General features: G+C 36.1%; 2 protein-coding genes across 2 annotated transcripts in view; both read left to right on the top strand.

Moving 5' to 3' along the window:
• sptbn5 (spectrin, beta, non-erythrocytic 5) overlaps window positions 1-6,632 on the top strand; it is a gene marked incomplete at its 5' end in the record, with an annotated part of 30,365 nt that extends 23,733 nt beyond the window's left edge. Inside the window, 11 exon segments of the mRNA XM_084096315.1 lie at window positions 28-217; window positions 1,428-1,604; window positions 1,758-1,865; window positions 2,057-2,809; window positions 2,880-2,945; window positions 3,089-3,172; window positions 3,470-3,561; window positions 3,651-3,764; window positions 4,851-4,954; window positions 5,046-5,153; window positions 5,413-6,632. Coding sequence (XP_083952441.1) covers window positions 28-217; window positions 1,428-1,604; window positions 1,758-1,865; window positions 2,057-2,809; window positions 2,880-2,945; window positions 3,089-3,172; window positions 3,470-3,561; window positions 3,651-3,764; window positions 4,851-4,954; window positions 5,046-5,153; window positions 5,413-5,555 — 1,939 coding nt within the window. The 3' untranslated portion in view covers window positions 5,556-6,632.
• A 3,851-nt stretch (window positions 6,633-10,483) lies between these two features.
• foxg1a (forkhead box G1a) lies at window positions 10,484-22,517 on the top strand. The gene is given in 4 exon segments (XM_084096673.1): window positions 10,484-10,698; window positions 10,701-10,726; window positions 10,728-11,880; window positions 22,007-22,517. Coding segments are annotated over 3 exon segments (1,248 nt in total). The 5' UTR covers window positions 10,484-10,607; the 3' UTR covers window positions 11,859-11,880; window positions 22,007-22,517.
• The last annotated feature ends 218 nt before the right edge of the window (window positions 22,518-22,735 follow it).

Genomic DNA, 22,735 nt, shown 5'->3' with positions numbered 1-22,735 from the left:
ACATTGATGTTGTTGATACTGTCTTAGGGGCTGGTTTAAGGAGACATTGTCCCTAGTGACAGGCGAGGGAGTTGAAGGTGAGGTTAAAGACCTGGAGCAGCTGATTAAAAGACACAATGAGTACCGCACACAGATTGACAGGCAGCTGGACAAATCAGAAATGGTTAAAAATGAAGGGAGACATCTGATGGCAGAGGGGAACTTCATGAGTCACGAGGTACGGCACTTACACCTGAAGGTTGGAATAAACTACACAACTTTTGCCCAGATTTTTGCCCCAATTTGCAGTCTAGAATAGTTGATGCTAGTTAGTGAAAGTAAGAGCTAGTCTTCAGATATGTCGGAGTGGACAGATTTCACACACAAAAATCACATAGTGTGCAGTGTTATCATTAACTAAAACTATTAAAAATAATTTTCATTAATTGAAATAAAGGTGAAATAAAATACATTACATTTTAAATAAAAATCAACAAAATAGAAATTACTATTACTTTAATAATTAGTACAATTACTAAGTAGAAATATTAAAACTAAACAAAATTAAATAAAATTCAAAATATTTATAAATACTATTATGGTAAGACTTTACAATAAGGTTTCATTAGTTAACTTTAGTTAACATGAACTAAGAATGAACAATACTTCTACAGCATTTATTAATCTTAATTAACATTCATTTCAGCATTTACTAATACATTCAAATCAAAAGTTGTATATTGTCTAACAGCTCACAGTGCATTAACTAAACATAAACAATGAACAACTGCATTTTTTCAACTAACATTAAGATTAATAAAAACTGTAACAAATGTATTTCTCATTGTTAGTTCATGTTAGTTAATTCATTAACTAATGTTAACAAATGAGACCTTATTGTAAAGTGTTACCACTATGATAGTATGTAAATAATGCAAAAAAAATTAAAAAAATAAATGCTGGTAGTGTGTGATGGGCACACGATTATATTAGCTTCAAAATCAGATGATAATTCTATCCAGTCTGAGGATATTAAACGATTTTAGAACTCTAATGTTTTATTTTGTTTCTGTGGGTTTGTTATAATCTGAACCACCTGAAAGTCCAATAGTGTGTGAATCGTTAGTCTTTTAGTGTGTGATGTGCAGTTTTTCTTTCAACATTTACAAAGTGGGCAAGTGTATGGTTCCTAGTGTTTTAAAAACTTTTACATTTAAATTTACGGTCTAAATGAAAAGTCTGGGATGCTGTAAAAACGTAATTCAGGGAGCTTTAGAAAAGTTTCAATGCAACAATTCTCTTCATCAGCAACGTTTAGTTTACAACAAAACATGATCAACATGTACAGTGATCCTTTTGAACCTTTTTATGAATGCATTTTGTAGGTCACAGCAGATGAAACTAAATCTTTAAAAAAAAAATTGTATTCTCTATCGCTGTCTTTGCAGCTGGAGGATCGTCTTGTGCAGCTCCAGGAGCTGGAGGTGCGGGTGCTGGAGGCTTGGGCTGAAAGGAGAGCTCAATATCTGGAAGACCTTGAACTGCAGCAGCTGCAGAGAGAGCTGGAGCAGGCCGAGCACTGGCTCAACACCTATGAGAGCACACTCAGAGCGGAGGAATATGGGGTGAGGCTGTCCGCAGTTTACCCATTTATGTATTCGTTTTTATGAATTTGGGGAATTGGGAAATTTATTTACATATTTGTTAACAGCATAATGCTGAAAAAAATAAATAATTTGATTCTTCATGAAATCTAATTGCATCGAATGGTTGGACAGGACTCAGTATCAGATGTTTTGGAGTTAATGAAGAAGCAAGAGGATCTGGAAGCCATGATTCAAGCCCAGAGTGAGAGATTTAATGCCCTTCAAGCCAGAAGAACACAGGTAAAATACAGATTGCTAATACTAGCTTTTTATTTTTCATTTTTGGCAGATGAAATTCTTCCCGTTAACCTAACACACCTTTCAAATCAAATTCAAAAGCAGTTTCATGCCTTTTTAAAGATGCAGTCATCCACATTCATCAGTTTCGATTCACCATTTTTGATTTCTCTGCTCTTTCTTTGCTCTCCCAGAGAGAAAAGAAGATAAAAGAAATTCAAAGAGGTGACAGTACAGACAGCAGCAGGGACAAGCCCATTCATGTAACTTCACTAAAGCGAAAGCCGTCTGAGCGTCCTGCTTTGCCCCCCCGCCCCTCACTGACCAGTCCTGTCCTTGGTAACAGCGGTGGTAAGAGTGATAATTCAACCATACCCTCGCAAGACCCTACAGCCAGGTCTGCCATCCTGCAGAGAAGCAGCAGTGGTAAAACAGACTCATCTGTGGTGTCACCAGTGGCATCAGGCTCCAGGAGCAACAGCACCAGCGATAGAGATACCGTAACGTCCCCCGACAAACCGTCCACCTCTGTTCTGGACAGCCCCAACTCCTCAGAAACTTCTAGTGCTGTTTACAAACCCCATTATTTACACAATGTCCTCAAGACTGGACACACCACATCTGAAGATGAGGTTGATACTCAGGTTGATACACAGACCGAACCCTCCCTCAGTCTCATTGCCAAACCAAGGATCACTCCTAGGCATCTGAAACCATCAAGCCCTGATAAAGAGATTTGGGGTCCTCCTACATCAAAACCCCCTGAGCCACCCTCCAAAGATGCAGAAATGGTCGACAACCAAAACTCAGAGGAGAGAAACCTTCCCCCTTCCACCCCACTGCAAAACCCTCAGTCATCTCCTCCGTCTTCTCTTTCAGACCCAGAAGAAGTTCAAGCACCCTCTTCCACTAACGCTTCAATAGTCATCTCGACTGTTACCACTAAGGTAAACACTCTTTTTGTCCCTTTTGTTTTAGTTTCCACCTTTTTGGTCTGCAATTTGTGTATTTTTCTAGATCACAGCAGAACGTGCCAAAATGGAGGGAACCTTGGAGATTAAACTGAAGCAAGGCGGATATAAAGTAAGCTTTCTAACCAACACCGATGGTGATATTGATTAAAAAGCTCTCTCTGACATCCTTAGCTCCACTTCTTTGTTTATAGTGTGGTTTTGTTTCTGTAAGAGCACTTAATGGTGTAACATTGATCTGTTGGTTTGGATCAGGGCTTGGATCACTGGGAAACAGTCTATGCACTACTGGAAGAGGAGACACTCAATCTGTTTAAAGACCAAGATGCCGCCAGTGAGGTATGGCTCACACACACACACACACACACACACACACACACACACACACACACACACACACACACGCATATACTTGGCTAGACGCACTAGTGAAAGAGGGACTGTTTAATATTAATTAACTATATATCCAGACAGACAGGGCGATTATTTCTGCAGCTAACCCTATATCAGTAATTTCACCACATGATGCATTAAGATGCAATTAAGAGCCATTATATCAATTTAAGGAGATGTTTCTGTGGTGGACTTTGTGGACTCTGATTATTTTTCCTCTTTAATCCATGTCATTTAATACAGAATTGTACACGCTGGCCACCGATCACCTTGGCTGGAGCAGTTTGTAAAAACAATCCTTACTACAGAAGAAAGGAGCATACTTTCAAACTCATGTGAGTGATGATTCATGCCACCTGCCGTGAACACCTGCTTACATTTCAGATGAAAAGAAATCTATAATCTGTTTCACTCTCTGGTTTAGGTTGAGCGATGGCAGTCAATATCTGTTTGCCGCCTCATCTCAAGAAGAACAGCAAAAGTGGTTGAAGGAACTTCAGAATTGCACAAATCCAACAATTTCTTCAGACAATCCTGGGTAACGTCACATAAAAAACACCTCTTCTGTGATGGGCATGTTTTTAATTTTTTAATTGAAATTCATGTGGCTATTTTTAGGGATTATAAAGACAAAAAGTCAATGTGATATCATAATGAAGAAAAAGATTTATTAATAGAATGAAAGTCATAAAACATTTATTTTATATATTTTAAAATCCAGTCTTCAGTCACATAATCCTTCAGAAATCATTCTAAAATGCAAGAAACATTTCTTATTATCAATGTTGAAAATATTTGTGCTGCTTAATATTTTCATGGAAACTGTGATATTTTTCCAGGTTTTTCTATGAATAGAATGTAAAAAGGAATAGCATTTGTGAAATGCAAAACTTTTGTAACATTATAAATGTCTTTACTGTTACTTTTCATTCATTTAATCAATTTATCCTAAATAAAAGTAGTAATTTCTTTCCAAAAAAGGAAAAAAGAAAAGTATATAAATATTTATTTTTATTAATTTATTTAAGTATATATTAGTTATATATTACTGGCCACAAAATGTTGAAGTTTGGAAGTTTATATTAACAAAACTACTCGAAAAACCATTGTCCCCCAAATAAAACTCAATGCGATGCAACCATCTGAAAGTATTACTGTAAAAACAGACAGAAAAGAAAAATTATATCATAGAGAGGAGCTTTGCACACCCCCATGACTGTGTCATGGGCAATAAGTCTCTTAAAAAAAATTACCTTTTTATGACAAGGCAAGGTTATTTCAGGTTTTACGTCACATGGGTCCAACCCACAAACGTAATATTTATAAATAGTGTACTCTATCATATATTCAAGGTGTAAGGGAAATATATTCATTTCAAACTGAAACTTTTCTTGATTTCTTGGTTGTTTCAAAACCATATGAAACCAACATGAATAGAAAGAGTACATTTCTAAGAACTTGAATATATATATTTTAATCATGGACACTCTTATTTGCCTTTGATCAGTTTACATATATATATATATATATATATATATACATATCAGTTACTGAAAGAATTATATTATCGGACAACAACGTTTTCTCACATGCTCTTATGACTGTCATGTTTGTCCCCACACAGAATTAACACAGAAGCAAGTAGAGAAAGCACAGAGCAGTGCGAGTCTGTGCCAGCCGACACATCTGACACTCAAGTCTCCGACACAAAGTCGAAACAGGAAAAGGGTGAGAGAACAAACAGAGCCTGAGTACTTCTGTGCGTTTATGTGTGCCAATGTGTGTGCTTCTGCTTAACACTTACCATCGGTATTAACAGAAGACTCCACCGAGAGCTGTGAGACAGAGAAAGAGCCACCACCAAAACCTCCTCACACGTATTACAACAGACACCGCTACCCTTACGGAGGAGAGAGCCAAGACTCAGGTGAGATCCCGTTACTCCAGTGAGTCAAGCATCTGAAAGTGTCACTGTAAAATCAAATTACAGAAGGGCAATCAGTCTCTAGTATTGCAACTTGGAGCGTTTTTTAATTAGAAATGACTTTCAAAATGAAAATGTCACTTTAATGTTCATGTTCTGGATAAAGATTGTCATGTATTATAATAACATTTATAATCTCTCTCTTGAGATACATTTGCTGCGTGTGTCTGAAACAGAATAAACTGTTTTTGTTTCTCTTCAGTGAGTGTGACCCAACATGCAAGAAGTCTACAGAGGAACCAGCCTCCCCTGTTCGCCCCTCCTCCTCCACCAGGGGAGGCAGAGAATGGAGCCAAGGACAAGTCCAAAAGCAGGAGTAGCTTCATGAAATTTTTCAAAAAATGATTTCTTTTCATAATAGCAGATTTCACCTTCTCCTCTAACTTGATGTGGCAGTAGTTGACAGTTGACTTCTTTTAAAGGCTATTTATATTTGAATCTTAACATTATACATTATTATTATTCTACTCTGATTTGGTTTTCTTTAAAACTAATACTGCTGATGTAACGTCTTTTTTGTGATTACATACTTGAAATTATATGTGCAAAGATATACAGTAAATGAGTGATCACAAATAATGTTAAAAACTAAAATCCATCAGATCAGTTTTTAGTATATATATTGGTATATGAATAAAAATCATGTGCTTAGCTCTGATTGTATTATTTTTAAGGATTCCAGTGCTGATGAAGATGCATGCTGGGGGGTGGGTTCAGCAAAAGTGGGACATCGGGTAAAATGGGACAGAAAGTTTGAATTTTTATTTTATTTTTTATATTGAATATAACTGTCATCAAGTGTCTTTGTTCTACTGTGTATAATTTCAAATGTCTTCAATTATTACATTTAAATTATATTAAATAGTATTTCAATATTTTAGCACATCACAAAAAAAATAAAAAAAACTCAAAGGTTGATTATAGCTATAAAACTTTTATCTGCTCCATTATGAATTTATAAAAACTTTTGGTCCCACTGCATAATTCACCATATATACAATAAGATAATATAAATAATTAAGATTTGCATTACAAGTCATTTGGCAGTGTTTAGACTTTCTTCATAATGACTAAATGAACCTGGTCACTCGCCACATGATGGCGCTACAGACTATGAAAAGCAATTGTTCGCACAGTCCTTATTAAATCTACCCTATAAGCCATCGTGTTCGTGTTTATAAACATTATTACAAAGCATATTCTTAGCGATAACTTGCGAAAAACGTGATCCCTCATATTTTACATTTAGGCACAGTAAAAGACCAAAATATAGCATATATATTTCCCGCGACCATTACTGAACTGGATATTTAAAACCTTAAACTATTTATTTTAACACAATTAAACTTTTGTTATTATTATTATTAGTTATGATGCCTGTATTGTGCAACAATAATGCATAAATAAAATGATATGATTATTCACGGTTTCATTTTTATTGTCATTGAAAACTTTGTAAACTTCATTTTGTGGTCGACTTTGGCAACAACACTAAACATTATTAATAAATAGGCTACACCTCGTATTATTTTTATTTGTATCCTATTGTTTTTTTTTTCTCTCGCACATTACGGTAAAATCGTATCTCTAAAAGGTAGCAACCAATTTACTTCTCGCTGTAGCCTACGAACTTGTATATAGTAGGATACAAGACTGCATAAAATGCATTTACGAGTTTTGTTTTGACGCGTTGTCAAAATTTTATTCAAATCAAGATTTTAGTTATGGTAGCCTGGGGTGCAAATAATATTGTTTATGTCATTAAAGTTACTAATTAATCAGAAGCTTCTTAGTCTTTTTACATTTTGTATTGCAAGTTGGCTATAAAAAATGCAAAGGATAGGATTAAAGACGGTATGAAATGTAGACTTTAAATGCTTTAAATGTATATTTCCTTAGGCTATATTTATTTTGCTTTACAATCTGAACCAAACAGTCATAAATCATCCCGTGTAACATTTTTGCATGGGTTTTGTATTTTGTAAATTATTTAGTAGCCTATTGGAAAACGAAATGCTAAAAAATCTGTATGTTTTGTTATAATGAAAAGAAATGAGTTTTCCAAAGATCTCTGATTGAAATCTAAGCGCATAAAAGAAGAAATGCTGCGATTTTTCCACGCCGCTAGAGGGCATCCTAATAAAGACACAAGCTGCAGTTTTAACAGACAGGATTGATTTTGTCCAGGATTACCTCCCTGTTTATCAGTTCTCATTTCAACACAGGCGTATGTTTGTCGAGGTAAGTGACAACTGTGTTTATTTAAGCGACGTGTTCATAAACATTTAGGTCATTTTAGGAAGAGCCCACATCACTGCGCAAAAATAACTTTATCAGCCTTCTGTCATTAACACAAACGTATAACCTACTGCTGGTAGGTTATGGAGGTGATGTTATAGCCCAAATAAATATATTACAGAAAATTATTTTGATGTTAATTTCATTAAGCGTTAAGCAAAGTACTATCTAACACTCTTCAGGCCTACTCAAACAACCTTTACTTTACATTGCTGGATGCATGCACATCAATGCATTCAGGTTGATTTAATGCAGATAAATATCTAAATACTAAAATAAATAAATGATAAAAAAATAAAATAAACCACCATCTCGTTTAGTTTATAAATTGTTAGCATATTTGCACATTGATATCTTTCGATCCAGCGTTAATAGCTTAATAAAATTACCGATTTATATTTTTTATGACAATTTATCAAACAAAGTAAATCGGCCACAATAATGCCCCACGTTTATAGGCTAATTAATTGGATGATACTATTAGACTCAGGCCTGTACCTGTTGTTGATGGCCCATCGCAAACCAAACTTTAAATTTGCAGTGACAGTGGAAGGCTTGCGTTTGATATGGACTATAAAATAATATATCAATAGTAGCCTATATTGTGTCATCAATACGGGATATATGCTCTTATTTAAATGACAATGTGTTAACAACTATAATCAACTGAGAGAAGTTTGAAAATTATGCATTATCCGCCTACCTAGTTCTAATCACTTTGATCTTGCATGTTTTGTTTTTTTTCTCTCTCTCCGCGAAAAGATATTTATATACCTGTCAGACAATGTCGATGAGACATTAACATCTTGTTTGTTGAAGGTGGGCTACAAGCATGTGCCATTTATAAAAATAAAATAAAAAAACCCCCCGAAAATTATAATCACAATCTTATCCGCTCAAATTGTTATTTTCCCTTCGGCTTGGAAGGGTCAATAGCTTTTTCAAAGTGCATTAAAAGCAACAATGGTTGTGCATTGATAGAAATGGTTTGAAATATGCAATATATTATATTGCCGGCTGTGCAACTAGTGCCAGATTTTTGTGTTTTTGTTAGAAATCTAAATTAATGTAGGATATAGGCATTATACAATAACAACGTTTGCAATGCAACAAATATTATTATATTGGCTACTAAGCAACAAACACGTTAGGTCCTCGCCCAATAATTCTCAAGTGTTCTCCATATAATATCTGATTCAACTTTCCAGTTTGAAGTAAAATTAGCCTATATCGCACAGCCTATATTGCAGGTGTGGGTTACTGCATTTGGTCTTTTTATAGAGTTTAGAAAACAAAGGGTTATTAAATAATGGAAAACAAAAAAACAGCATAAACAATAATAGCTAAAAGTTCGATTTTTTGTGTGATTTTTTTTTTATTAGTTTATGATACAACAGGCTGAATTTGTAAAGACTAATTTTATTTTATTTATTTAAATGTTTATAAAACTATATGTTTACATGCAACCTGACTCTGAATTAATTCTCAAAATTTTCACCTTGTGGGAATCCAGTTTGTTTGTTTGTTTGCGTGTGTCTCTGTGTACGATTTGTTTGCACATGTGAATGCGTGTGTGCCGTGCGTGTGTCTGTTGTTCAGTCAACCCCCCTGCAACGTCCCCAACACAAATACACACATATCAGCCCTTGCATTAGAGAAACTTCAACCGTAAATATAAAGCAACTAATTGATGTCAGCATCCATCATGTTATTTTTGCGTCCTTAATGACACATATTTTATTATTATTTTTATTATTGGTCTATTATTATTATTATTATTATTATTATTATTATTATTTTAAAACAATGATGCACTGTAGGTCTTTTCAGAATTTCTTAAAAATAGTGTAGGGGTCTTGTTCTTATTTTATGTGTTGGAAGCTCCCTGTTTTGTCTACTTAGGCCTTGAAGATACTCTATCCTTTTGTATGTAAGTTTGTATGTGGACATTTTTGATCATACTGATTGACCTTCTAAATTCAAAGTTATTTGCTGTTTTATGTACGCCTGGTGAATAGCATCTGGTTTATCACGTTAAATTAACAACCTAAACACACCCAGAAATAAATGATCATCTACTGCTTTGTTACTATCCTTATTATTATTAGCCTATTATTATTATTATTATTATTATTATTCAAAGTAAAAATAATATTGTGCTTGATCTTGTTATTTTCAACTGCCTCATTTGTTGTTGCCGATGATGTTGTTCATAGTTAGTAGCATGATTATTAACATACGCTAGGAATAAAGATGCTTATAGCGTCTTGCTGTGTGGATGAACTTCATAATATCGCTTATGTTTCAAATCGTTCGCATAAACGTGCGACTAAATATAGGCTACATGTGCGGACTTGACGCATTAAGAAAAATATTTCAAATGTGACACGAGAACGAATAACCTAGAATATATTTGCGTATATCGTCGTCGGAACGGATAGGCTACATTTAATGCAAATGCTCCAAATATAGCCTACTGTCGCTCTACAGCGAGTATTATCATCAAATGTAAGCTATTTGTGCAGTATAGCTCCATGTAGAATATTAAAAGGCACAAATGTCCAATACAGGAAGTAGTACCTGTTTTCTGTGGCTACCTTTGTGTCCCTTTTGTTTTTCCCCCTGCGGTATGAAAACAAATTGAGGACGCATGGATATGTTGAAACAGCACTCTACAATTATCACACAAAAAAAATTGATTGAGGTTATGTGGTCTGTTTTCTTGGTAGGAGTTTGCTTGGGGAAATGAAAGCCATTGTTGACTAGGCATGAGCATTGGTGGATCTTGTGTATCCTTACGCACTGGAGCAGGCGCTAAGAACTGCTCAATGATTGGCTGCACGGTTAATACTTATGCTGCTGTGGTTGGCTGCAGTCTCTAAAAAGGTTCAAGCTATTTTTTTTACAGCTTAGTGTCTGTGGCTCCGTAATTAATTGTAGCTAGCTGTCTCATATCGACGTGTTTTTAAGGAACATGAAATAGTTCTTGTGTTTTTTTTTTAATTAGAGGAGTTGCCAGAGCAAGAGATTTGAAGTCCAACTGCTGCTACTACTGCTGCTGCTGCTGCTTCTGGTTGTTGCTACTCTATCTTACTTGTGATGTTGGATATGGGAGAAAGGAAAGAAGTCAAAATGATTCCTAAATCATCGTTCAGTATAAACAGTCTGATTCCCGAAGCCGTGCAAAGCGACAACCACCACCACCATCACCAACACCACAGAACGGTTCACGAGGAAGAAGAGAAGACTCCTTTACCTGCCCAAGTAGTACAGGAGCAAAAGTCGGAGAACACTTGCGCGAAAAGTGACAATTCATCCCACGACTCCTCGTGCACGGACGAGAAAGAGAAGCAGGAAGAGAAACGGGACTCAAAAGAAGGCGAAGGAGGCAAAGAAGGCGACAAGAAAAACGGCAAGTACGAGAAACCACCTTTTAGCTACAACGCTTTGATTATGATGGCTATTCGGCAGAGTCCGGAGAAGCGATTAACCCTTAACGGCATTTACGAGTTCATTATGAAAAATTTCCCGTATTACCGGGAGAACAAGCAGGGATGGCAGAATTCCATCAGACACAACTTGAGTTTGAACAAATGTTTTGTCAAAGTGCCCCGGCATTACGATGACCCCGGGAAGGGGAACTACTGGATGCTTGACCCCTCCAGCGACGACGTGTTCATTGGCGGCACGACGGGCAAACTTCGGCGGAGATCGACCACTTCCAGGGCAAAGCTGGCGTTTAAAAGGGGTGCGAGGCTTACTTCAACCGGACTGACATTTATGGATAGAGCTGGCTCTTTATATTGGCCCATGTCGCCGTTCCTTTCACTCCACCATCCGAGGGCGAGCAGCGCGTTGAGTTACAACGGCACGTCGTCGGCTTACCCTAGTCACCCAATGTCCTATAGCACAATGTTGACTCAAAACAGTTTGGGGAACAATCACTCTTTCCCGGCCTCCAATGGCTTGAGTGTTGACAGACTCGTGAATGGAGACATTCCGTACGCCACACACCACCTCACTGCGGCCGCTTTGGCCGCCTCAGTGCCATGTGGGCTCTCCGTACCCTGCTCCGGGACCTACTCTTTGAATCCGTGTTCAGTTAACCTGCTCGCGGGCCAGACCAGTTATTTCTTCCCCCACGTGCCTCACCCATCCATGACCTCCCAGAGCAGCACGTCCATGAGCTCCCGAGCCGCCTCCTCCTCCTCCCCGCAAACGGCCTCCTCTCTCCCGTGTGACTCCTTAAGGCCTTCCCTACCCAGTTTTTCCTCCGGACTTTCCAGCGGACTTTCTGACTACTTCACACATCAGAATCAAGGGTCAACATCAAATCCACTTATACACTAACTAGCATCCACAGGAGCAGACTGTAAGTGAACATTTTACACCAATTTACACTGTAATATATATAAATGAAAAAATTAAGGAGAATGAACGGACAATGCAAGCCGAATTCCAGGTATTTTGTATTATTATTATTATTATTCTTCATTTATTTCTGATTGTATACAAACGTCAAGTGTCGCGGAACTGTTTATTATTCCACTGTCAGCAACGTGCAATGTGACCAGAGTAAAAAAGGATAAGCATAGTGGGGTTTTTTTCTTTTTTTTTTCTGGAAAGATGATTACTTTAGAATGTTTATTTAAATAGTGGTTGCAATTTTGTCTAATTTTAAATGTTAAAATATCTAATACATTACAGAACAACCTCCAGTCATCATGTTTGCAGTATTATCACGTGTCATGAGCGTACTGGTGGGGTGAGATTTCTCAAAAATTAACACAAAGTTTTATTTTCATTTTTAAATAAATATGTTCTATAAGTGCACAATGCCCGCTCAAATCCGTGGCTCCTTGTTGTTTTGTTATTTTAATAATACAGACTGAATAATACATATAGTGCATTTTATACATATATTAACAATACAGTTTCTTTGTAGACCAAAGAATGGTTATCAAACAAACAACATATAGGTTTTTTTTTCAGTATTCATAACTTTACAGACAGTTCTGAAGGGGACAGACGTAATGAATGCTTTTAGCTTGTGTTTGCATATTTACTGTATGTGGTCACCACCATGCAGGTCACATTCTTTTTGTAATTAGTGAAATGTCAATACTTGTTGTAATTATAGGTTATAACTTTGCGAACGTGTAACCCGTGTTGAGTAAATGCCTCATAAAATATTGAGTGATTGTTTATGTCGTCTTTAAATTCCATGGTTGTGATTTTGTGGTCTTATGCCCGTGTTTGTCGCTTAAACTGTTAACCGAACAAAATAAAAAAAAAGTAGGTTAAGTACATTTATTACGAACATTTTGTCTTTTTTGATGAACTAGTATTTTTAGTAGCTGTCTGAGAATATACTAAACAATGTGTTTAAACATTTAAGCGACAGTTTGCGGGTATCTGAAGGCCTGGGCCTGCAATGTGTTATAAACATACTTTTTTTTTTAGGGCAGGGGGACAAAAAAACAAGGCACACAAAAATGATTTGGGCTTCTTAATGCTTTAGCGATAAGCTTAAAAAGAAGAGGAAGAAAAAAAACAGCAAACAATGGCAGTCGATATATTATTTGTATAGCCTATTTCTTTCGAAGGCCTAACAACGCGACCTTAATAATGTGCCTGGCAATCAAACTATTCCATTTCCTTGGGTATTTTACGCTATTTTGTTCTGAAATATTTGTTCTGAAATATTTTGCTGTAGCTTATTACACGTTTATTACAAGCGTTTCATGGTTGTAGAGGCCATATGAGCCATGCATAACGCCTGATAATCACATCAGCTATTGTTTTCCGCCAACAATACAGTCATTAGTTGCAATAGAACAGAGAAACAACTTATCTTTCAACACTTTAAGTCCAATGATTTGTTCATGTTTTTTAAAAGAGACATTGTGCTAAATGTGCACAACGGTAATGCAATAACCTCTGTGCCTTATACAATAGACCGGTGGAACTCAATATCTCCTCGAAAGATGTTATCGCTCAAATGTTAAACGGGGTGACCACTCAAAAACAAAAGCAAAAAAGCAGAGGTCAAATTTAGGAGCAGAATATTTTTATCTTGTAGAAATGCAGAAGTCTAAAATTCATATAACGCTAATTTACCTTGGTGTAGTTTCTGAGATGCAAAATTATTTCCTTTTTTAATGGAGCTATTGTAGGCTATATCTTCCGCTCTCTGTCTCTTATGCTATTTATACGAGCATATGGATACATTTATATGCTAAATAATTACGATAATTTAAATGCAGTATTTACAATAAACATTTCATTTGGATTTCCAATTATATTTTACCCAAAATTATAGTTTTGTTCTTTATTGTAGTATTTTCTCTACATAGCCTATAGCCTGGTGGATAACACGTTAGCATCATGAACAATTTTTTGTTCTTTTTTTCAGTGGGAATCAGTGAGCAAAATTATGATCTTTGGGCAGTGATTGTTTGTTCTGAGCTTGTTTAATTGGTTTGCATCTGTTTCCTGTCAACAGCGTGAGCTTGCAACCCATAAGGATTTGCGATCAATCTATCTGAAGCAGAAACGAGGCCTAAAATCGCACCAATAATTGGAATCTACAGGGGAATTATTTTCGGTTCGACGCTGTGTGGACCAATTTTTAAGACGAATCGCTTGTATTAAATTGTACAGACATTTACGGAGATTTCATGAAGCAATGCACTTGAAATAATAGTTATTTTTTTCCTTTGTGTCTTTTGACAAGATCTTGTAAGCAGGGTTTAGTCTCAGGCTACACAAAAGGCGTGGTTTCCCCGAGGCGCAGGGAGACTGTGAGGGGAACTGGGGACAGCACGCACATCATCATCATCATAATCGTATACTAAAATTCTGCTAGAATTAATGCATTCAACGAAATCGTAAATACAATAGAACACCTACAAAAAGGAAAACATTTTCCTAATGCATTTGGTTTCGCATATTATAAAATGAAATAATAATCAGACTGATTGAATAAAGCATTTTGCCATGTTCATGAAATTACACTGATAATTATTTGAGCTCTGTGACCAATAGCTAATTGAAAAAGTGCTAGTACCTGTATATGATCATCTATTCCAACAAACTGTCAAATCTGTTCTCAATAGCATATCTTACGTGCGACAGATTGTGCTTAAATATTCCGTTCTGCTGTTTCCACATTTAAAAAATCCTTCCTTGGCTCCTATAGTCTAATTTTGCTGCTTGGTATTAGTTGTCTAATAAAATGTCACTACAGCCCTATGAAGACGCCAAGATAGAATAGGCGATGCGATAAAAAAAACAAAAAAAACGGTGTTATAATGGTCATTCACTCTGGCCAATCGACGGATAATGGTGTGGTAAAACGAAGCTGATCCAACTCTGAACCATTAAAATACTTGTAAAATGCAAAGGACGCTTCCTCTCTTAAAGTAATATGAGCCTTACGAGCCAGACAGAGTGAGGGCGCTAGAATGACGCAGAACTGTAGTGACATGAACTTCATATCTTTGCACATGGCCTCTCATAAACTTAGTTTTGCTTGTGGCAATACGAACTGTAATATCATTTACAAGCTGTGAGAAAACAAAACAAACAACAACAACAACAAAAAAACACAAGCGATAATGCAGAAATTAGCTCCAACTAAACCACTAAACAGCCTTCTAATATTTTAACAATGCAAAGCACAAAGATGTGGAATGTTTAATTATTATTATTATTATTGCAGTTGTAAATTCATAAAAAAAAACAGTAACACCAAAACCACCTACGCTGTTATTTTTAACATAATATTAAGTAGCCTAGCCTATAATAAAATTATCATTTTCAAAAAAAAAAGCAAAAAAAAAAAAAAATCATATCCTACAGCCAGCCAGCCACACACACACACACACACACACACACACACACACACACACACACACACACACACACACACACACACACACACACAAACACAAACAAATAAAGACTTTCTTAAGCAATATACTTATATAGTAAAATGTTTGCTATATTGAAAGAGAACATTCGACAGGTCGTGAATAATCGTTTTAATGAGTGTGCGTAAAGCTCCAGACTTAGTGAAGGGAGATGTCGGGTTAAACAAACAACTTGTATTGTGATGAAATTGGATTGCTTAAAAGCAAAATGTAATTCTTCTAATTCATGGTCTCTCCGGAAATGTGCGTTATAAAATTATAGTTATTCCAGATACTTTTAATGATAATTTTATGACAAGCATCATAAAGCCGCTTTTTATAACAAGCAGAATCACACAGAGGCAATAGCACAAATTAATAAATGGGCTATATATTTATGCTTCTTTTGACAAAATTCTCTATTATTATTATCTAATATTGCTCATTAAAAGACCACCTTTAAGCTAATTGTCCACTTTTTACCTGTGAATTAAAATATTATTAGATTAGAAATATCCTAGTCTTGTTTGAGAAGGGTTCAAATCTGAAGAGCAATATCCTCTCTAATTTAAATCATTGTATGAAGTTTGGTCTAAATATCGTCTTGTTTTACTACGGTTTTTAACCACAATGAAGTGGCAAAGGTGTCCACTGAGGGACCTTTTGTGTTCCGGGTCCTGTGGAAGTTAACCCCAATGGAATAAGCTACCAAAAATAAGATGCGTCATAATAGCCTAAGTAATTTTTTTTTTTAAAGGCAAATTGTGAAATGTTTGATTTGATTTCTTTCTTTCTCTCTCTTTTTTTTAAAGTTTTATTTCTGAAGTTGTTGCGCTCTCATGTGTCCCTTGGCCTTTGCGTTCACCCCAGTTCTCCGTCATTTCTATCCCTATATTTCCCCCTCCTATCTATCTGTTTATATCTTCTTTTAAATTGCGCGTGCTAGTGACCATGAATAAATGTATCAATTCATGACTTTAAATTAATAATTTTGCCAATATTCTCGATGGCTGCCTCAGATTATCCGAAATCATGTGAATTCACAATGGCAAAATAGCACTGTCAAACGGGGAAAATAAAGATTTCGACTGTATGCGCCGTAATATCACCGCATGTTCTGTAGGCTAAGAGCTATGTAGATGACTAAAGTTCTTGTCTGTTAAGACACATTATTTATTTATTTATTTATTTGTTTATTTATTTATTTAATAATTTTCCCACAGATTTGCTGGTAACCTACTGTTAAAAAATGGCCCAGGGCCATATCCTATAGCTAGAATGTTTCATATATCATGTAGGCTACCTTCATAAGTAGGCTATACCTTCTTCTGAACTAATATCTTATTGAATATCTTAATGAACTTGACTGCAGTTTGGATCTACATTTTCAATCGAATTCTAAATGATTTTACAATAAATTATGACAGTTTGAGCATTAATATCGTTTGTTCAGCCTAACAAACCCCAAAGCCATTTTTGGAGAGTTGTGTGACACATAAAAGACATGCGCTAAACCAATATGTTTAGTCTGGTGTATTTAGTCACAAGAAGGAAACACCACCTGGGATGCATGATGTAATATCATTAATTCAGGCTAATGAACAACAAATACACACACACACACACACACACACACACACACACACACACACACACACACACACACACATATATATACATATATATATATATATATATATATATATATATATATATATATATATATATATATATATATATAGTTGTTTTAAGTAAATTATTATTATTATTATTATTGTAAATATTAGGCCAATATTCTTTTGCCACTGTGGTTTTGTCACTTTTATTAAGTAAACAGCTTAGCTGTTTTATTTAGGCTTAAACGTTACCAACAGGTGCCAAAATTCTTCTTGTTACCTGACATCACTCCTTCACTTGTAAAGCACTATCTATCAAAAGCAGCTTCGAGACAATGCGTGGAATCACAGCCTTCGTGCTATCAAATTGCAAACTCCCAGTGCGGGTTGGGTGTCCGAAACGGAACCAACAGGCTTACAAAAAGGACTGCTGATTGTAATGAATTCTTGCTCGCGCCTCTGAAACGACTGATAGATTAATGCAACAAGCTCTTATTTGTGATGTCACATCGGTGTGAGTTTCTTGTTAAACTAGTCATTATTTTCAAGGTCTGAGCTGTCTTTTTTTTCTGTAGACTACAGCGTTAATATAAATATTGTAAATGTTGTGCATTTTAATGCCTCCACAACCGTCATGTCTACTAGATATTAAATTCTACTTAAGCTACTTAAATTATATATGTATATATATAGGGCCTATATATAGTCCAAAATTATTTGCTGGCAAAATAATATGCTTTAGCCTATATTTTATTATAATTTGGAGATTTCACAAGCAACCCGGACTGTCATAGTGTAGCACAACAGCACACTGTCTGCTGAATCATAGAGTGCCAATTTCTTTTCTTTTTTATAATTCCAAAACCTAATGGAATTGTGGATAAACATGCAGTAATAACAACGAATATAATATAGTGAAAATAAAAACAATGTCAATAAATTGTTAGAGAAAAATAACAAGAAAAAACAAAAAGAATAAGAATAGAATGTTGCACTGGCATATCAAGCACCAGGAGGCTCCATCTTCAAAATAAACCAAACTTGTGGTTGATAAAAGCAATCCACTGTTAATGAATAAGAAAGAAAGAAAGAAAGGTTTGGCCAATTAAGCACAGATGCCTCTATCGTTTCTTTCGACTTCCGCCCGCGGCCTGATGGACAGAACGCTATGAAAGACCAAATCTGAAAGCAAAATGTATATCAGTACGTATCACAAAAAAAAAAAAAAAAAAAAGTTTATTATTATTTGAAAACATAATTTAGACAAACAAACACCGAAAATGTAATGTCGGTTATTAGTTGGAGGCGGAGGAGGCCCACAGAAGGATGTGCCTGCATGGCCTTTAAAACGGTCCCATCATAAACAGGCGTAGGCCTAGGCTATAGGTTGAGAAGCCACAAAGCCATGTTGTGCCTCACTGTTTACAGATAAGGTTGATTATTTCACTCAATCTATCCCTATATATTCTTTAATTATTTTGACGAACCAATTCGACTGGTTCTCTCAGAAGAGAATGAAGATATTTCCCTATCCCGTCTTCTGGGGTGAGGCAGGTTGTCTGTCAGTGAGGTATAGGCGACAGTCTGTCTACAAGCAGTAAGCTGATCTGCAGAGTGCTAGAGGAAAACGGGCAAGATTCCTGGCCTGCAAGCCGAGATATTGATCTACCTCAGCCACCTAAACAAAGCCTCACCTGTTTCCCTTGTCCATACTTTATTTTATGCAGTCTAATGCTTGTTTTGTTTGACATTTCTTTTATTTCCATGGATCCGAACTTTGATACACTTTTGGGAGTACTACATAAACACTGTGTTGTACCTGAACATCCAGATCTCACCAGCAGCATTAGAGACCACCCTTCTCTCCCGGTGCAGAAAATTACTCCCCGTTGTCTTTACAGTTAGGCCAGAAAAGAAAAGTTTTCATTCAGCGGCGCAGTGTCCAATAACATCCAACGTGAGATAAAACTAATTACTCCATTATGCCTCTAGAGTTAATGTTTCATAAATTGGATCCACTAAAAGCTCCTTTATTATTTATCTGGCTTCGCTTTGGGCTGCTTGTTAAACATATCAAGATTACTTTCTGATCTTGTACAACTATGGGTCTGCAATGGTGTCGCACAGATTCATTCATACAGCCCTGCGCCCACCTCTTTTATCAGTATGCCTTGAACACGATGGTGCTGCTGCTGACAGACAGCCAACTTAACCAGAGAGGAAAACGTTGCCTCGGCTAATTTCATCCCTTTGTTAATTTCGGATGCAAATGCAAGCGGATTTGTTAGAGCCATAATATTTTACAACATTTGCGCGAGCGAGAACACATATACGCACATAGACTTACGCGGTAGTCGGAACAAACAGGTGGCAAACCCCTGTGGCATGCTTACGTGATGGTAAATAAATATGAACATAAACGTCACACGAATTACAGATTGATGCAGAGTGTGAGACTTTATCCTGCCTAGTTGTGTATCATTTTAAAATCATAATTTAAAGAGTTTACATTCCGATTCGTGAAATGACGAAAGCGATTGTCGTGGCGATCAAACAGCGCAGATGGTCACCATATAAAATACATTTTTAAATTATTTATTTGACGCTAAAACATGCAAACTCGTGTAGGCTACTTTTGCACTTGCTGTCGTTTATCTTCAGTAACAGTGTATGAGCTCCTGATTGAATGCTCTGCAAAATGTGGTGGCTGTTACACTGCTCTCCATGATCATCCTTACACCTGTGAAATATATGAATGGACAATACTCTAAATGGTGGCTGTGGCATCATTCCAGAGATGGCAGATAGATGTGGGTCATCTGTGCCCATGGAGTATCTTATCAGTGCATCGCTTTCTGAGGAGGGGACTCTTTATACTGATAAAAATGGTGCCTTACAGCCAGACTTTGGCTGCTCAACAAACAAGGCAAACTTCTCCATTGAGAACGGAGATTGTATACAGGAAGATGTGTTAAGATGTCTGATTGTTTGAGAATGATACAGAGACAGGCCCAAAGGATTTGGGCACAAGGACTTGAGATGAGGTTGCAAACCAATGGTGCTCTAATTTGTGAGGCATTGTTGACTTAGATCAAAGGGGTATTCCACAGGACGGATTGGGAGGAAAGATGCGGAGATCTGAGGGAGCATGCGTGTCTATATGGGTAGCTAGCTGAGCACACAGTGCTATCAACTACAAACTGGGGGTCTGTGGGTTTGATTCCCCAGTGGGGCACCAAAGAGAATGAATGGGTAACAGAAGGGTCCTAGTGTATAGAACTGCCGTTGTGCACCTGAGCAAAGCACTTAACCCCAAGTTGAGTGCTGCATCATGTTACTCTGGTCCCCTTAACCCCTCCTCCATCCAGGGCACCTCCGCAAAAGAGAAACTGTTCTCCAAAAGTTTTCCCAGGTTAAATAAAGGTATAAGGGGGAAATGGGAGTATTGATATTGTGAGAAAATCTGGCTGTTTGCTTTGAGGTGCAAGAGATATTCTTTTGAAGAAACAATAATGCCGGTATTGAGTGCTGTATTGAGTAAATAAGGATTTGTGCTTTTTATTTTTTTACAAAAAATAAAAATGTACTTTATTTTAAGTTCAACTTTACATATAAAAAGTGTACAAGTAAACCACATTGTGATATATAAAGTTATATGAAGTGTTGATATATGAAATCATGTCCAAATAAAAGTACTTGAGTCTGGGAGGAAATAAGGGTGTTTAAGGTGCCTCCTATTGACCTAAACTCTGTCCCTCTGATGCTTTGTGCACAAACCCGTGACCCGTTGAATAGTTTTCACTATTCATCCTCGTCAGAGTGACCGCACTTCAAGGAGGACCAGAGGAAGGGAGGGAGGCAGAGAAAAAGAAGGAAGAGAGATTAAGTCATGTATTATTTGGACGTGACTGTTATGAAGATGGTGAATGTGGCATATGGTCATCTACATTGAGCACAAATGTACAATTTAGTATTAGTATTATGAATTAGAGCAAAATTTCAATATAACCAGACATTAACTGGTCATTAAAAATGGCACAATCTCATAAATACTGGCTATAGTAAAATGTACATTGTAGTCAGAAATAGTGAAGGATGCTTTAACATAGCATCATGTTAAATATTATTGGTATCTTTGGCAGGAGATCCTCAGAAGTCACCATCAATTGATGGAGAATCATTTATTTGGCAATAAAACTCGGTCAGTATCACTAGCTAAATGTTCGCTGAGAATTTACAATGTTATTTTATTATACAAGGCAGACTTCTGAAAACAATTAATATCTGTAAAGGTGGTGAGATGCCCATAACATGTTATCTTGTTGCTTTCTGACAGAAAATTAATTTTCCATCAAAATAATAAAAAGGAAAAAAGCGAATGCCCTTTTATTTATTTGAGTTAAAAAATAAATTTACACAGGGACAGAATAATGATTAATTAATTATTTTGCCATTATAACTATATCATTTCTTTAATTCATCCATCCATCAATCATACATGAATGTATTTTATTTTTGCTCTTTACATCAACAAAAAATGTGTTGCGTTAATAAAATGTTACTTATAATAGAATATGACTTGAAATGCCTGATTCAAAATATTTTGTGTATTTGAATAAATTCCTCGTTTAATTTAAATTCTGTTTTAAATTGTCCGTGCATTTTGATCTTTATTTCAAATTTACAGGTTTTAAAAATGTTTTGCTGTGCTCACCCTGTTTCTATATTTATTACTGTGTCAGTATGTTCTCAGTATCATTTTAGCAGCATACGTTTTTCTTTTCTTTTTTTGAAATATAAGGTAAATTTAGCTATATTACTCTTATGATGAATGATCTGGCATCTGTTACTGTTACTGTGTCACCATTTCTCTTAGTGCCAAAAAGGCAGGGGGGAGGGGGGGACAGAGGGATGTGCATAAATTGAAAAGAGAAATAACAGTCTTAAATTTGTCATTGTCTTCCTCTAGATGTCTGGCAGTGTGTGCTGCAGTAGCCTGAATCCACCCTGTGATGCGTTACTCACCCATGCTGAGAATGTTTACAGTTGTAATCAAGGTCCATGTAACTTGTTTGTGAAATGTTTTGCCTTTATGTTTTAGAGGTGCTATACAATTTGCAAATAGTAGGGCATGAAGTCACAGTTTGATTAAATTGCTGTCAGTACAAAAAGGAAAGAAAAAGAAAACAGAAGCATTGTACAAAACCAAGACTATTATTTTGCATCCCCTTTATAGAAGGAGTTGAATTTTTTCTGTCTTTAGACAATCTTTATTAAATTAATTTAAATAGAAAAGAAAACCATGGCATTGTGCAACGATTTGCTTTGCTTGAGAAGATCTGTATATTTTCTATTTTACAAGCAATGTTTTGTGATATTTTGTTTGTTGTCAAGACAGTATTCCCCTGTTGCTAATGTTTTTGCTGTAAAGAAGGAAACATGCTGATCTACTGTGACCCAGTAAATTGTTACATTGGGAGATAAAAACATATCTGTTGTCATTGATTCCTTTGGGGAGAGAAACCTTTACATGAACACTTCTTTGCATGAAGCTTCATACCTGAAATGTTTCCCAACATTTGGCAAGTTTGCTGACAGAAATGAGATTGATGCATAAATAATTTCATATTTGTGTGTGACAGCTTAAGGAAACCTTGAACAAAGGTCTCCTTAGACACACTCACACACACACACGCAC

The sequence above is a fragment of the Abramis brama genome (assembly GCF_963993115.1).
Source record: "Abramis brama genome assembly, chromosome: 21".
NCBI classification, from domain to species: domain Eukaryota; kingdom Metazoa; phylum Chordata; class Actinopteri; order Cypriniformes; family Leuciscidae; genus Abramis; species Abramis brama.
The sequence above is the reverse complement of the archived record's forward strand: the minus strand, read 5'-3'. Positions and strand labels throughout refer to the sequence as shown.